Below are 17,158 nucleotides of genomic sequence, written 5' to 3'. Positions count from 1 at the left end.
GACAAACTGAGAACATGCATGTGATTGCCAGAGAAATGGTTACTTTATTCAGTGATTTGCACTCACATTACTTCATCAGAGCTGGAAAATCAAACCAAAGGTTACACGAGGCAGTGAGAAAAGTAGGGTTGTGATTGAATATGTGACCAATCGAACCATTTTCTGTCCAAAACTGGTTTATTTTTTTAAGCCTTAGTTCAATGTGTTTTTAAACACTGCTGCAATCAGATTAATGTAATCTCTTTACATGTAATCCAATTTTCTACCAACACCGCCTGCCCTGCGCTCACCAGTAGAGATAGTAGAAGAAGGAAAGGACGAAGAAGGACAGCTTGCACCAGGCCTCCTTCCGGCAGAACTTGAGCGTGTCGCCGTTCATCACGGATGCAGGGTCGTAGAGCAGCTCCTTAGTGTCCGTTGGGGAATGGAAGTACCTGCCACAGGGGGGCAAAGACCACACCACGGGTAGTTGACCCGTTCCAGACCCCCGGGGGGAAGGGAGGGGACAGGGGAGGTAGGCGGGGGGAGATGATGGGAGGAAATGGGGAAGAAGATAGCATGGAGAAAGATGGTATGATGAGTTTGACGGGACACCATCATGCAGAAGACGTGGGTGAAATAGTAGTTGAACGTGGACCTTTTGATAAACCTGATCCCCTGAACAGTGATGGTTCATGGTTTAGCAGTCATTAGCTGGCCGGCTAAGCTTCAGAGTTGGACAGTTTGAAATGAGGTGTTTAGAAAGAGTTAAAGGACTTGATTAAACCTACTTCATCTTCACTGACATAAAATGTTTCCGTGCTTGCTAGCTTATAAAATTTACAATTACAAAGACAAGGATCATAACTAACTATGCTATAATTTGGAGCAACAAACTAGTTCAAGTGTGACAGATCCACTCTTTAGCATAAAGTAATGCTGGCAACATCCTCAGAGTCAATTATTTTGTTCAAGTAAATCATATATTACCTCTGGATCACCCGTTCAAGAGTGCATTTGTGGAATTAGCAGCTAAGCAAAGTTGTATTAGAATAGAATAAAACAATGTAATTAAACCGCTTAACTACCCTGGCACTTAAATCAATGCTTTAAAACAGTTAAAACTATGTTTGAATTGTTAAACAACTGTAAAGAATGTCCACATTAAAAGTCTGTGCTTTCAGAAATGGTAATTTATTCTTTTACAGCGTTGACTATAAAATTAGAATAATTTCACTGCGTTTAAATCAGCACTATTTTACAAATATGTGCTTTTTCTTGAAGGGAAAATATATATATGAAGGGCTGAAGAATGGCAAATATTTTTTTAAACTGTTATGTTTCAGTTTTTTTTAAAACTTATTTTTTCTGGTACCCTTGCAGCTTTTTTGTGTTTGCAGTGGATGAACATCTACGGCCTCCAGGAAATTAGGGTGAAAAAGGTAAAATACTGAATATGACACTTTCAAGATATATGGCACAAAAAAAAAACAGTTTTATGGTTTGGTTGGAACAGAACTCAGACTTTCAGATTTCACTTTGCTGTTTTTCTACATACAGCAGCTTTAGGGGTAATTTTGCCTGCTGTCTGTATGCTTGATATGAGATACCTGATTCTATTTCTGGTTGAAAACAAGGGCATACATTGTTCCAAAAAAATACTACTGAAACATTTGTCACTTTAATTGCTGTAAAAATATGCATGTACTATGCCTGAAAGGGAGGCAAGGCTTAGCAAAAAGTCACTTAAAGAAATATCCAGATAAATTTGACTTATCTTGTTGTGCAGGACACTGAACTTTCCAACAAGATAAACAAAATATGATCCAATATTTGAATAAATATTCAAATATATATTCACCCAGGTCTGTTATGTAGTTCTATGAGGTATCAGCGCTGGGGTTATTCAGTCTCTAAATCCACTCATCTCAGTGTGTGAATTACAACTCCAACTGCAGCATATAAAAGGGATTTTTAATAAAACTTCACAATGAATTTCCAATAAAAAATGTTCTTCAGTTTCACATTACAACTATTCATCATTTGCTGACTGATTCCCAAGCAGAAGAGAAATTCTACCCCACAATCTGCATGTCTTGTTTCTGAGCTTTTAGCTCAATATTTGTGAAAACAAATAACTGTCTTTCTTAAAGCTGTGTAAAATGGAGAAGTGCAACATCACCAAAATACGAAACCTTGCAGCGATTAATAGAAAAGTGGGGCTAGGGAATTGTAGTGATGTTTCCTGGAGCTCTTATGTTCCGGTGAGACCTGTTTCAGCGGGGTGGTTCGAATTATGACATGGAAGATATGCCACACGGGAAATGAGACATGAAGTGGGAATTGCTGCTGCCGCTTCGAGGAGAAAGCTCTCTGAACTGATACACAATTACCTTGCTGCTGGTTTTGTAGGGAGATATTTGCCTATAACAGACCCCAGAGCTGATACAAAAGAACAAGATTCTCCAACATGAATTACTGTACATGAATGCATTATAGACCAGCTGCATTAGGACTGTTGGATTGTCTCTAATTGTGGTTTGCAGAGTCTGATGGGTAATGAAGTCCAACCAATAAGTTGCCATCATTATGCATGTGGTCTGTCTGGTCATCACCCAGACTAACAGATGGTTTATGCATGTCCATATGGTATGCTAATTCATGCACACTGGTCGCTTACAACTGGGAAATTCCTGCACGTTTTGTAGTCACAAATGAATTCCAATGTACATTCACTAATTTACATTTCTGCTGCTCCATAGATGTCTCATGCATGTATGAAATATTCAACGATGTACTTGAAAATGCATCTTGATGTATTTTGCGTATCACACAAGGGCTTTGCAATGAGTCGCTGAGTATAGATCCCATGTACTTCTACAAAAAATACATGCACAGATGGCTGATGAGGAGGTAAACGAGGTTAGTCAATAGCTTAAAATCTACTACATACAATTGGACAATAAAAATGTCATTATTAATGAAAGGCAAACATTGACATCATATATTACCCTCAGCAAAAGTCACAGACAAAACAAGAAGAAAACATCATTTGACACACATGTAGAGAATGTTGAATATATAGAAATCTCTCAAAACACACACACGCACACTTTGTTAAGGATTCAGCTGGCAACCAAAGCATTTTAAGTCACTGTAGCTGCACATTGGCCAGCCTTCCTTGGAATTTCCCTCTACACCCCCGCATTCACATATTGTGAGATTTTATTCTGGCAAAAACTTGTGTTTTTAAAACACACAAGGAAATACCCCTTGGATGGACCTGGTGTCAGCTACCTCACTGCAGACTTTATGTAATAGAGGTCTGACTGTTTCTCCTTCATGTCTGAGGGTCAGTGGAAGCATCAGACTTGGCATTGCACCAAAGCAACAGCTGATACAAGCTTCAGAGGTCTCAAATTTTTCAAGAACCATGTTGAGGCATCCCAGAACAACCTCTTCCAGGTACTCTAACTCCAACATCTGAAGCTCATGAAGACTAGCTGAAACCTAAAAACACTGGACAGACAACATATTAAGACTGTTGTCATCAGCATTCACAGATTTGTTTAGCTCTGACAGTCAGGAAGGAACAACCTCTCCATCCATGCTCATCCTGGACTTCATACTGCGTATAAACTGCATGTATCTCCAATCTCAACCTATACTCACTGTTTGTAGTGTTTGTACTGTTCATACTATGGATAAACTGCATCATGCTGTTCATACTGCCTGTACTATTTGCAGTGTTTCTACTGCTCATATCACTATTTATTTCTACCCGCAGATTTAGATTATCCATATAATATTGTGTCCACATCTTTGTGTTAGTGTGTTCATGGTGCTCTGCCTACACTGTTTATACTCTAACATACTGTATATACCATATCATAAATAATGTATTTTACTGCTTAGTCATCAGATTGAGCTGTGCTCGTAAGGATTATTTAACACATATTTGCAGCTCACATCAGTGACTGTGTGATGTCACCTGAATAAACAGCTTTTCCTGACATTTGGACAAATTGGCACCACTAGCTAAATACCTATTTTCCCATTTCCACCTCTTTTTCCATTACCCCTTGTCTATAGCTCATTCCAATATTTCTTCTTCATTCTTTTACTATTCACATAATACTGTATAAAATTCACACAAAAACACTGGATCTTGCAGGGTGCACCAGTATTTCAGCAAACTCAGGGCCAAACTGTATTTCTCAAGTTTCTGGACTGAATCTGGCTCTTAGCTGTCACCTCTACCCATCCCCATAACAAGTCCTGTCCGTCACTACTGCATACTAACTATCAAATGTCAAGCAAGACAACAGTCAGGGACAAAACCGTGAGGTGGCAGTGCTATTTTATTTTATTTTATTTTTTAAATCTAAACTTGTTGACATTTGTTGACAAAATCTGCATAATAAGCTGCTAGCAGTTCTTGTTTACAGTGTACCCATAGATGTACTGACATCCTCCTGTAGACTACTTGACACTGCAGGAAACTTTAAAACCTGGTGAGTATTGTGCAAGTTCTGCAGTTAGGCTAAGGAATATTGTTTTGATCTGAAGTGGATTTATGAAGAGACATCAAGTTTCCTGGTGCATGCAATATCGAAGTGCTTGCAATGCATTCGGCAACAAATTTTGGGCTGCATTCAGACACCTGTAGAAGGGTCAATATGGATCCTTGCAGACTTTGGAAGATGAAGAAATTAATATCATGTACATACTTGCAGAAATATGGAAATGGGATACATGAATTCATCTTGAGTCTCATCGTCCTCATCACTGGGCCTGAATAAAATCTAAACAAAGCTGGCAAAAATATTAGACGTAGGGAAAAATAGGTTTCATTTGGGTAAGCTAACCCTAAATGTCTTCATTCGCCTGAGGTTTGTGAAGAACTTCAAAAACCATTGCGATGAACCCCTAATGAGTCCGTAATGAGCAGGTCAAAGCCTGCCTGGTTGGTCCTTTTTGCTGACACTGACAAATTGTTCAAACTCAGCTGCCTTGGTGTGAATTTTTCCAGCAGAGTTGTCAGTCTTGCATCTTAAAGCAGACTTCCCATCAACATCTGTAAACTCTGCACAGCATCACATGGACATGGAGAAGGTTTGCGCTCACCGACACACATGCACAGAGAGCAACCCTCCCTCTCCAGCTCTCCTCTGAATCACCTTGTCAATATTAGATCTCCCAGCCATCACTCACTGACTTTCCCTCCTGCCTCCTTCTACTCCCTGCTTCGTTTTCCAGCCTCCTCTGTCTCTGTCTTACACTCTCTCCCTTTCCTTGTCCTCTCATCTCTCAGCTGCAGCATCTGTAGCCGGTGGGCATCTGGCACAGTCTCGAGTTAATGAGACAGCGAGATGTTTTTCTCTCCTCTTCCTCTCCTCCCCTCTTCGTCTCTAACTTCAACCAGCTGAGCACATGAGCTTGAACCAATCAGGCTGCCAGCAGTCCACATCTAACCCAGCGACCAGCAGGGAGGAAACAGCAACAAAGACAACAACAGACCAAAAAAAAAAAGAAAAGGAAATCTGAAGATCACTGAGTGGTGACCCATTTTTCAGACGCTGCCTTTCAGAGATTCGAGAAGTGTTAGAACACTGATATACTTGCTTTAACCATGAATTTCCGTCAGAGCTTCGCATGTCCTCAGAAATACATCAGGATGTGCAGTAAGGTCAGCAGGAGACTCTAGACATGCAAGCTTTGAATAAAAACCAAAGCAGCTTATCTCTTCTGTCACTTTTTCTGCAGTGCTCCTGAATAATAAATCCCCTAATCATCCTTTTTTTCATTGCAGACAAATTCCATAAACCAACAATAAAATGTTTCCTTCTCCCAAGTATTGCTGTTTCGATGCCTGATGCGTCTCACTTCTCTGGCCCATAGCTGCCAAAAAACTATTCAAAACACATCAGTAAGCCACACCGTTTCACTAGATGACATGTTCCTTCACTACCACAAACACACACACTACAGCTTATTTTGACACAACCATCCTGCTACAATAACTCTTCATCAGTGCACCAAATATGTATTAATCCACAGCTGAAAATAGTCCTAAACAAATGCACCATTTAGTCCCATCAGTAACGTTTGTTTAGATTAGAGTGGCCAGCTGTTTAAGGCTCTTTAAGTACTTTATTAGGAACATCTATGCATACAGATGCAATCAAATACATCAGCTCTGCCACAAATTCTACTTTCACAAGGCTTCTGCATGTTTAATTCTCAATAGGCTGATAATTCTGTGTTCTAGTTGATGGTGGCTTTGGTGTACTAGGCTGCGTTACACTGTAAAGTGTTGCTAATATTTAACTCCTCCTATGTATATTAATGGTGTTAAAACCGATTAGGAACGCTTGGTACACCACCATGACACATTATGAATAAACATAAAGTAGATTTATCACCTTTCTGAATGTCAGGAAAAAATGAAATTGTTTATATAAATGCTGAAATGTATTTGTAACCTCTTAGGTGTTCTATGCTCTCTAACATTGAGGTTTTTGGAAATGCTTATGAACCTGAGCAGTTTGGAACCTCTGGGGTTGCTATTATTCTGGAGATGCAGAAACTTAAACTTTTGGAGATGCTTTCTGACCAAGCCTCACTGCTACTACATTTGTTCCCTGACTAGTCACCCTGCTATCACATGACTGTTTTCCAGAAGAAAACAAAGACATATGCATTGACTATCAGTGATTAATACGACATAGATATAACACCAACCCTATCTGTAATCTTAAATTATAGGGCCTGTGTTCCATACTGTCATCAGATGCAGTGTTGGTCAGTTCCTCAATTCTTTGTGACCTTCCCTCAGGCAGAATTTCCATTGAAGATGGTGAATGAGGCTGAGGGAGTGATGTCATCTGTCCCCTTCCTTTTTAATATTGCAAGCTGATATCAAAGCATCTCTGAATATTTCCCTTTTGCTACAGTGGTCCAGATGATAAGATCTGAGTTAATAGAAAATAGGACTTGGGTTTCGCTTCTTACAGATCTCATTTGTGAACTGTGTTGGGGTGTATACAGGCAGAGAGGAAGAAGATTCTAGAGTTGAATAAGTAAAGGATGATATTTTTAAATATAGTATTCTTTAACACTAAAAAAATACTGAAAATAGCATTGATGTACTAACATCAAAGAGCTTTAAAGAGCATTTCTGTTTGTGAGATATTGTCTTTATTACAAAAATCACAATAATAACTTTTTCAGAGATAAAAAACCTAGTTATTTTGTCTTGTCTAAGTATAATTCCAGGAATCTCAAAATATGTGTCTGTATGTGTGTGCGTGTGTGTGTGTGTGTGTTAGAGTCTGCTCTTTGCATATCTTGACAACCATACATCTGATCTGCTTTAAACTTGGTGGATGTTTTGTTGTCGAGTCGAGGAAGCGCAGTCGAAAATTGAAGGATTTGTGGCCTTTTGTCGGATCTTTATGGGGTCTATACCTTTGGTGGAGCCCCTGTGAGTTGAGGCCCTGTTGCTAGGCAGCATTACCAAAGGCAAATGTGTGATGTCTGAGGCGAGATTCTAATGTCTGTCTATCAAGTGACAGTATGGCTAGTTTTAAAAACAGGCTTAGAAATTTCCTAGAAGAGCCGATCACTGCAGTTTGTGGGCAGTTGGCTAAAACAACAGAAAACAACACATCTGTTTGGTACTATTTCCAGCTGAAGAGTTATACATATGTATGTCGGTCTTGTTAGAATTTACAGCAGCAGGATTAGCTCCTTGCCTTTTATGTGCCTAAAGAAATAAGAGAGCAGGCTTTGACAACATGTACAGTAAATGTTAGAAGGAGGAAATCATGGGTTTGGACCTTTTTTTAAAAAATCAGATTTGCTAACAATAATAAAAATGCAGACTATTACTAACCTCATCTTTTAATCCATATGCCAGGATCTCAATCAACAAGACGCCAAACAAGAAATGAGGACATGCATTTTAGAGCGCACACTCAACCCACTTACACATAAACAAGGTGTGATTGGATTGAATAGTTACCTCCATGTGTTGTAGAAGAGCAGAGGGATGTTGAGGCCCACAGTCAGCCACTCCTGTGCACACAGGAACATGATGCAGAACAGTCCATGGATGGAGTATTCTGGCAGCACCAACTGCATGACAAAGAGAGACAGCAGTGTCAGATTATTAAGAACCTTAACGTCAGCAGCTCGTGTCTTTCTCCATCTACTTCCTTCCTGCATTACTGGCCATCACTGTTACTAAATGCAGACATTGCTGGAGTTGTATTTGCTTTAACACAAGAACTGAATGAATGAACAATGACTATATTAAACTAAAGTAAAGGGCAGTTGGTTAGCAGATGCTACATTATCATTTTAATGCCCACAAGTGCAGGAAAACACCTCAAGCATCATCATTACCATTCAAATCTGTAGCCTAGCCTATATTTAACCACTGCAAATCTGTCTATCTGCATGCATTCCAAATGGCTAAATGCCCCCGTCCAGATTATGGGAAGCTTAGCTTCACAATGGACTGCGCACACTGATGGCAGGGCTCCATCGGTAACATAATAACTGGAGGGCTTGGCTTTCTGAATACAGGAAGCAACACAACCTTCTGACAAACAGTAAAGGTGAGAATATTTGAGAGAGATCTTGCCACTGACCCTTCACATACACCAACCTCTTTAAACTGCAACATTCGCTGTTGTTCTCCGAAATGAAAAGTTGAGGGAAGAGAAAAGTAGCTCATATTGGTAGAGTTTTAGAATAATCCATAACAGAAAGTTTGACTTTATTATGCCTGCTATCATTTTGGCTAACATAAAACTGGACAACATGTTGCAAAAGAAGGTTTAGATTTACGGCCAACTGAAAACCACTTTGAAGGAGAACAAATGTCTCCACTTGCAAGTACTTCCTGTTAGAACGTAAAAATGCATTAGGCAGAATCATCGTGAAGGACATCAATGTCTCCTAAAGCAAGCACTTCTTGGGTTCACTTAGAACCTAAAACTTTTGTGGACAGAAATCTGGAAAAGGCAAAGATTAATAATAATAATAATAATAATAAAAACCTCTCCTAACGTTTCATTCTCCCTTTTATGCCCTGAGAATTTCTTGCCAAGATGAGTATGGCCATATGCACATGCTTTAAACACACAAAAAGCTCAACATTCATGTAGCTTCACACAGAATTCTAACTCTGCACTCTTTTTAACAAACTGCACTGCCACATCCTACTAGTAAAGTAAAAAAAAAGTAAGTAAAAACAACCTTTTTTTGGCCAGAGTCTCATGTCTTGAAATAACTTTTGTAAAGACTGAAAACAGAGCCAAGAGTAGAGAAGTCAAGTTTCCTCTAAAATCACTTTAACTACACAACGTTGAAGGGCTATTGTAAAATTTTTGTGTGGTTATACCAAAAAAACCCCAACAAACAACCAAACAAAAAAACAACAACTATTGCCTACCCCAGCTTGAGTGTGTTTACTATGTTTTCTTAACTGAAAATGAGGTTTTTATTTTGGATAACCTAAAATGATGCAATGACAAGTGACTACACTGTTGTTACATTTGTCAAAAGATTGTGGGATGACTTGAATGGGAGGATCAACATCTGGTAACTTGTACCGGAACATTGTGTCTGGTTCTGATTTGACCACCCTGCATATTCAAGTCACATTTTGAAGCCACACAAATTGCAGATTCAAAGCACTTGCAGGTGCGTCTGTCATGGCTTGGTGTGGTGTGATACACATGGATGCAAATGTAGCTAACGTTCCCAAACGTTGGTGAAATATCGCTGCATAACTGACATTAGAACCAAATAACTGACTTTTTTTCATAGAAGTAAAATGAGGTAAACACATTACACATGAAAGAAAAATGCTATTTTAAAACATAAACACAAGACATATACACAAGTGCCTAAAAACGACTGGGTAAAAAAACCCCCAAAGATTTAGAGTAAGATATGTTAGAACTCTAAATGCAATTTAAAATTGAATGTGCAAAGTCACTCTTAAAAAAGCAATAAACCAAATTAATTAAAAGCTGCACTGTTTTGTTTATCTCTATGAGTGACATTTTCCACATTATTCTCAGTCATTTGCTTCATTGTTAATACAAAAATATATTAGTACAGCTTTACATACTATGTTAATACTACTCTGATATAAAGTGACACATTAATGTGCTTATACTTTACCTACTGTACAAGAAGATCTGGAATAATGTACAAAGATTCTGAAGGACTCACTCATTTATGCAGTAATTTCAGTAACATACACTAGTATGTTTATAATATTTAAACTGTATATTGTATAGTAGATGTGTCTATATGTAGTTGAGATATGTGTTGCTTTCTTTTCTGTCTTGCTTAACGATTTGAGAGCAGTAGTACAGATAGGGAAACTCTAGATACATTTGTTTTTCTTCAATTTAGTCAGATACAAAAAATGAAAAGCGCAAAATCATTGGAAATTTTGGCTGCTCATTGTCATTGAAAATGCTGCAACTGTGTAAAAACATATGGTATGATAAAGGTGATATTTTCCATTATGATGGAAAATACAGTTTCCTCACTGATTTCCAGGACTTTTTTCTCAGCTGTCCCCTGTAGCCTAAACACACTCTATAAACCTTTTACAAGTACGGCTGTGATCCATTTAACTCTACACAAACAATGACTTGGACAGAAACTGAGATTCCATCTAGCATCTTGCTTTTAATATGACATCATGCTCTTGTGTTTGATAATGTTGCCTGGCAACAGGGGCAACTGAGGCTCCACCCACAGCCGGTAAAGGTCCACTGAGAACTCTGAAAAGGTACCACAAGTGACCACAGATGATTTCTAACTTGACAGTGCAGTTTCTTGGGCTTGCAGAAATACACTCGCCAAGTTTGAGGTAATTTAGATGTAAAGTTGTTGAGATATGCATACAGCGAACCAATCAAAATAAGGAAATCTCCCCAACTACTGTGAAATGGACATAAAATATAATTTGTATTTTTTAATATATTCTGCAGTCACTCTTGCATCTAACATTTTTTTATGTCAGAGAACTGTAGCAACATAGTTAATATCCACCTATAGTCTAAATAATGTCTAAATCTTTTTTGAGTTATACAGTCATATAGAGTCAAATCTAACCTTTGTGCATTTGACAGAAAAGAGTTTAAAGCTCCAGACTTGCAAATTAATCTTGTGACATGAAACCCATAGTCCATTCCACATGAATCAAGAAGGAAAAGACTCCTCATCCCAAACCTTATAGAACTGCCTATAAATGCTGTAACTTCTAATTCCTCATTGTCCCATTTTTGGTTGCTCAGTGTCTCTCTTTTCCATCCCTTCTTCTGTTCTTCCTTTGCTCCTCACCCACATTGAACACAGTGTTACCTCATGCATCATTCATGCAAAAATATTGGATTGTGCATGGTGCACCAGTGGCTCAGCAAACTAAGGACAAAATTTAAATTCTCAGTTTTTTGGATGTGAGTCTGGCTCTTGGGTCGACTCTTCACCTCAATGGTTCCTTCCACGCAGTGCTGCTTAGTGTTGGCAAAATGGTACCAACTGAAATGTAAAAACTGTGACTTAACAGACTTTATCTGTGATTTCCAAGAAATAATTACCAACCGCTATAAAGAACCAAAATAAAGACTAGACAGTGTAAAAATCTGCGGTGTGCTGCATCAAAAATATCAAGGTCATCGTTGGAAATCATTGCAGCAAACAACAAAACTCAGTTTAAGAAAGTGTTCTACAAGTTGTGAAAGTGAAAATAACAGGTGAAGTCCTCAGAGGTAACAAAAGCTTTGGTAATTAGTAATAATCTCTCTAAATAACCACATCTTCATGGTTCGGTCACTTTTCAAACACCGACACACCGAATAAAATTATCTTTTTTTCTAAGAATATCAGGTTTAAAAAGCAAGTTCGATAGATTTTGGGTTCTCTTAAAGATAAACAGAGGTAAATTTGCACAAACTTGATTTACAGGGTTGTGAGACTGTATAACAAACCAATATTTGTTTTTTTAAATGTTGATTTCTTGAGGATTTAGTTGACTGACTTGACAGTTTCTACTCTGGTTACTTTTATCAGTGTTTCTAGGTGACACTCATCACAAATTGCACAGGGCTAACTGGCAAACCTTATTTTAGTGATTGTAAAGGATAGCTATCTGAGAGTGAAGAATAAAGAAACAAGTGTGTCGATATAGTAATAAGAAGTGTCAAAACAAGTCTATCCTGTGAAGAAGCTGAATCCGAAAATCTGCAACTAGTCTTTATGTCTCCCAAAAGGTGTGCAATCCTGTCATCTGCTCCTACTTTCTAACTTCAATTATTCTGTTCAGAAAAGTCCAGCATTTGGAGCCCAAATGTCCCTCTTGTTCATGTATGGAGCAGTTGGATGGATATAACAGCTAAATCTGGACAGACAAAGAGCAGCTCAACCATTACAAAAACTGAATTCCATGAAAAGAAAGCAAATATTTTAAATTACAAACCATCTTTGAGGAGGCAAGTAGTTAACTATTTAAGAGGCTATGTGCGTAAACACAGACAGGTGGCAAATTAAAAGAAAAACTTGGACCCTTCATCCCTGCAGTAAGGAGTTCTGGTGGTTCTGGAATGCTGTAGGGGCAAATTGCTAGCATGGTTTGGATCCACTTGAATGCAGCTGATTTGCTGAATGCAAATGAGTACAAAGTTATTCTGAGTGATCACTTTTATCTTTATGGTCACTGAATGGTTTGTTTTGTATTTAAATTTGTGAATAATGTGCTACAGCCTTTGCAGCCTCCAGATCTAAACTCAGTTAGCACCTATAGGAGCTTTTGGCCCAATCTTGATCTGCAACACGATCATTAAAACACCACATGAAGAAATATCTTTTTGTAGTGTGTTGTTTCATCCCAGCTGTAGAGTTCCAGAAGCTTGTAGAAAATAAAGCCAATGTTTTCTGAAGCTGTTCTGGCAACAAATATTGCTGGTTTTATCCCATTTAAAAAAAGGTAATCATTAATGTAATAAAATTAGATTTAATTATTTCTCCTAATTTCATTTATTCATTGTTTTTTCCTATTAAGGATATGATGCTTACATGCAACATGACAAACCTGATTAATGTGACTAGAACAGTGTGTCCTCACTTCTGATCATCTTCTCAGCCACTTATTTCTGCAAAGAAACTGAATGGAAATCAATTGAGGATAAACCCACTGTGGCTCCTGGCTGCTTACTCGCTGCTTTATTTACCAGACTGCCAGATTTAGCTTCTCCATCTGATCATTTTTAATGGAATATGAAAGATAATGTTCTCTGATTTCAGAATTTCATTTCAGTAACTACCATCACATTGGTTGTCCTCGTGTTTATTTTCAGCCGACTAACTACGGTGTAACTCCAGCTGATGGTGCACCTGAACGCAGATCAGAAATCTGACATTTACATACAATGCTATCATGATTTCTGTTTCTGTACAACAAATAGCATAGTGAGGTTTCTTAAATACCAGGAGATGATGATTATATGTCTAATATAGACCTCACTAAACTTAAACATCCTAAAACGCAGATATTTTTGGGATATCCATTTCTGGCAGATGGCTTACTTGTGTATGCATTTGGCTACTCTTCAACAGAATTTGTGTCTAGTTACTATTTGCCTTCAAACTTTGCAGACATCTCTCTATAATCTAACACTTGGACTGAATGACAAAACAAAATACTAATTATTACTCATGTTGATCATGGAGATATTTATTCTTATGCTGGTCATTTTACCTTAAAACAAGCTGAAAACAAACAACATCTCCTATTCATCACATAATGAAAAAGTTGGCCCATTCTCACTGGTAACACAAAGAAAACGACTTTCTGTCACTTTTATTTATAAAGGTCTCCTGTGAAAGCCGCCTCAGTGTAACTCGCCTCCTTTTCTAATTTAAAATCACTGCTCAGCGGGGCAGATCTCAGAACTGTTTAAGTCTAGTTATCCCTCGGGTAAATGCTGAACTTGGGAAGGCTGCCTCACACTGCTGCACACCTTAGAAATGGAAGGAAATGCAGAGGATTTCACTTTTGATTATTTAGTGGTGTCTAGCGCTGTATTTGCTTTTGTTATGTCTGTCTGCCTTTCTCTCAATGAGATTACCTGATTAAATGAAGATTATATGTACTAGTTTACTTATAAATGCAACATACATTTATATACTATAATATGAGGCATGAGCTAGAGCAATAAGTATGTGAAAAAAACTATCGTCCTCTTTGGCTTTTGACACCAAAGCACCAAATGCCGAAGATGATCACTTTATATCACACTAAACACATGTATAACATTTGACTACCACTAGCGTTGGCACACAACCAACCTATCCTATCTCTCCAACCTACACGGGCCTTCAGAAAGTAGGATTGCGTGGGTGAAATTGTTTGCCACGTCAATCTCCGCGAACACCTGAATAACCCAAACGTCTTAGTCCACTGAAATTTGCAGCAGTTTTTCACTCGTTGTAGTTAATGTAATTCATGAAGAAAGCCACTTCACTTCTCATCTATATTTAACAGCGTACAGAGCGACGCATTACGGTGCCATTCTGGACCGCCCGGCCTTGAACATTACTATGTACGCTGCCATAAAGAGGCAGTGTTCAAGATGCATTATTCAGATGGGTACATGCCTCCTAATAACACAAAACACATTTTCACTCAATAGCTCTTCAACAGCGGGAGGCAAGAAAATTGCTGTTGAGACTAACCTAAATATATCCGTTTATTTTCACACATACAGCTGGAAAACGTGCGCACACCGATGCAGAATTCATGTGGTACGTGGACGAAAATCTTATAACCAACAGTGACACGGAGGCTTGACAATTGCCCTCTTGTTCAAATCCCTAATTCATGTTGGCTTACGGCATCCAGACGAAGGTACAAACATGATCCCTCAGTCCAGCGCTGGGAAGCGCATTAAACTTTTGTGACTGCAACATAAGAATCTGATGTGGAGGAAAACAACCACATGTCCTCAAGTGGCCTCATTAAAGGAAGTGAAACAAAAACAGCAATGTTTCTTTCAAACTAACCGTCTCCCACAGCACAATCATTCAGGAAATGACTCTTACGTGTGCAATACAACACATGAGAATATTACTGACCAAATTACTGCTTTTTGTGGACAAATGGATGATTGCTGGTGGGAAGCCAGTTGGGGATCATGTCATTTTGAAGGTTGTGGAGCCTCCTGTGTACTTTACAAACTCATACATACTATTTGCAGTCATCAGTGTGCATGAAGACGGTTGCACTTTCATTGATATATAACTTTTTATTCTATTCCATATATTGGATGTAAGAATCTTACAGATACTCAGGCTAGTGTTGGTGAGTTCTTAACTTAGTTTTGTTTTTGTTACTTGAAACCTGTTGGCTGGTGAAGTGAGAACATCACATCTGTCTAAAAGGCTACACGTTTTTTTGCCATCACATCTCTGAACCTCAAATCCCCCCAATGGATTTAAGGGACATGTCATTTTTTGAAAAATTGCAAAAATTCTAACTTTTACCAGAGCCAGAAACTGTATTGTCAGAATGATCAGATTTCCCAACTGTGAAGTACTCTTACATTGAAAAACTTCCAAAAAAATGGAAAAAGTGGTATTTAATCAAAACTATTTTATTCTGTGTCTCATTAAAATTTTCACCAAACATAAATTAGATACACTCAATAGATTCTATCTAAAAACTAAAACTTCTGCATTTCTCAGTGCGACCAAGAAACAATTAGTGACATAACTGATAAAAGTGGCAAAAATATCTATAGTATGCAGAACATTGGTAACATATGTGACCACTATGGAAAATGTACATATTGATTTCAGTTTTGTCGATTTTGTTTAAACTATGTGTTGCTACACAGAAGACATTATTGAGTTCTCTTCCCTTTCCATCAATAGGGTTTCTACTTTATACTGCAGTGACAAACGAACCTACAGTGCATGAAAATATGACAGGAAAACAGTGAAACAGCCAGACACTCTTTGGGGTTCAGAGGGTTAACTAGCATACATCTAGATATCTGTTTACATATTTCCAGTTGCTGACCTTCAAAGTCTCATCCACTGATAAATGCAGACGATGAAGTACTTAGATGCAAAAGAACATTGTGTTTCAAGCAGATGATAAAAAGCTAATCACAGGCCACAATATTTCACATTTCAAGAGGAACGCTAGATACTTTCACAAGCCAGAAATATGTAATTCTGATAATTTGAGGGACGATTCAAAGTAAAAAAAATAAAATAAAAAAAAAATCCTGCAGCCGACCTCCTGTTTTGTCTACACAGGCTGCAGCTTCAGTCCTGTGGGACTGTTCAGTATTTCTGTCTTTAAAGACATTTTAGCTCCTGCCCAATCACTACAAATACAAGCTTAAGAGGTGAAGCTTAAAAAGACACCCTGTGTCACAGTTTAATGCATAAAACATTAGTGTTTGTGCAAATGTTGCACAGCCTAGTATGTGGCAAGTACAGACAACAGTACTCAGGTTCACATAAGACTGACTGAAATGTGTCAGCATAAGAGTCACCTAATTTACATCAGAACAAGCAGATTTGCTAATATTTTGACCAATGTCTAATGTCTACACTGGTTGCATTATGGCTTCTGCAAACCTTTAAGGCTTTAAAGAAATGTTAGTTTAATAAAGTTAAATATTGTTACTGTTATCTTAAAAGTACAGCTTTGGATGGTACTTGTAATAGGGATAATGGAATCTCCTGCATTTTTTTCGCAACCACTCCTAATTTTCAACATCATGATCTTTAGTGTTGGAGTGGTTGTTGAACTTGGTTATACCATTGTCTGAATGGTTCTCATTAAAACATGACATCATCACTTGACACCATACATCTGCCCTTGATGATGTTGTGAAGCAATGGGGGTCAGTCAAAGGCAGGTAAAGGCTATAGAGGACCACAAAACAACCCCATAATTAGCTGATGTCCAACCTATCGACTTCAAATTCAACGTTTAACTTGAAGCGGATGTACAGATGCAAACACACACAGATTCCCTTATTTATTAGTGAAGTTATACAAAATAATTTTTTTCTAAGCTGAAGTTACCTGTTACCAGTTGCTGTGAACTGTGAAATTGTTGTTTTTTGTAAGG

The 17,158-nt window shown here is 38.1% G+C and overlaps 1 protein-coding gene across 5 annotated transcripts in view; it reads right to left on the bottom strand.

The window, feature by feature from the left end:
- Positions 1-17,158, bottom strand: part of cnih3 (cornichon family AMPA receptor auxiliary protein 3) — a 102,568-nt gene that overhangs the window by 10,907 nt on the left and 74,503 nt on the right. For 4 of the 5 annotated variants that reach the window (XR_008603537.1, XM_055015996.1, XM_055015994.1 and 1 more), the window contains exons 4-5: positions 8,007-8,118; positions 291-438 (exon numbers count right to left, since the gene is read on the bottom strand). Coding sequence is in view for 4 of the 5 variants with exons in the window: in XM_055015996.1 (XP_054871971.1) it covers positions 291-438; positions 8,007-8,118 (260 nt within the window). In the remaining variant the exon portion in view is untranslated. Of the gene's footprint in view, positions 1-290; positions 439-8,005; positions 8,119-17,158 lie in introns of all 5 variants that reach the window. The other variant, XM_023287233.3, reaches the window with a different exon arrangement.

This window comes from Amphiprion ocellaris, chromosome 12 (assembly GCF_022539595.1).
Source record: "Amphiprion ocellaris isolate individual 3 ecotype Okinawa chromosome 12, ASM2253959v1, whole genome shotgun sequence".
NCBI lineage: Eukaryota > Metazoa > Chordata > Actinopteri > Pomacentridae > Amphiprion > Amphiprion ocellaris.
This window is presented reverse-complemented; position numbering and strand designations above follow the sequence as displayed.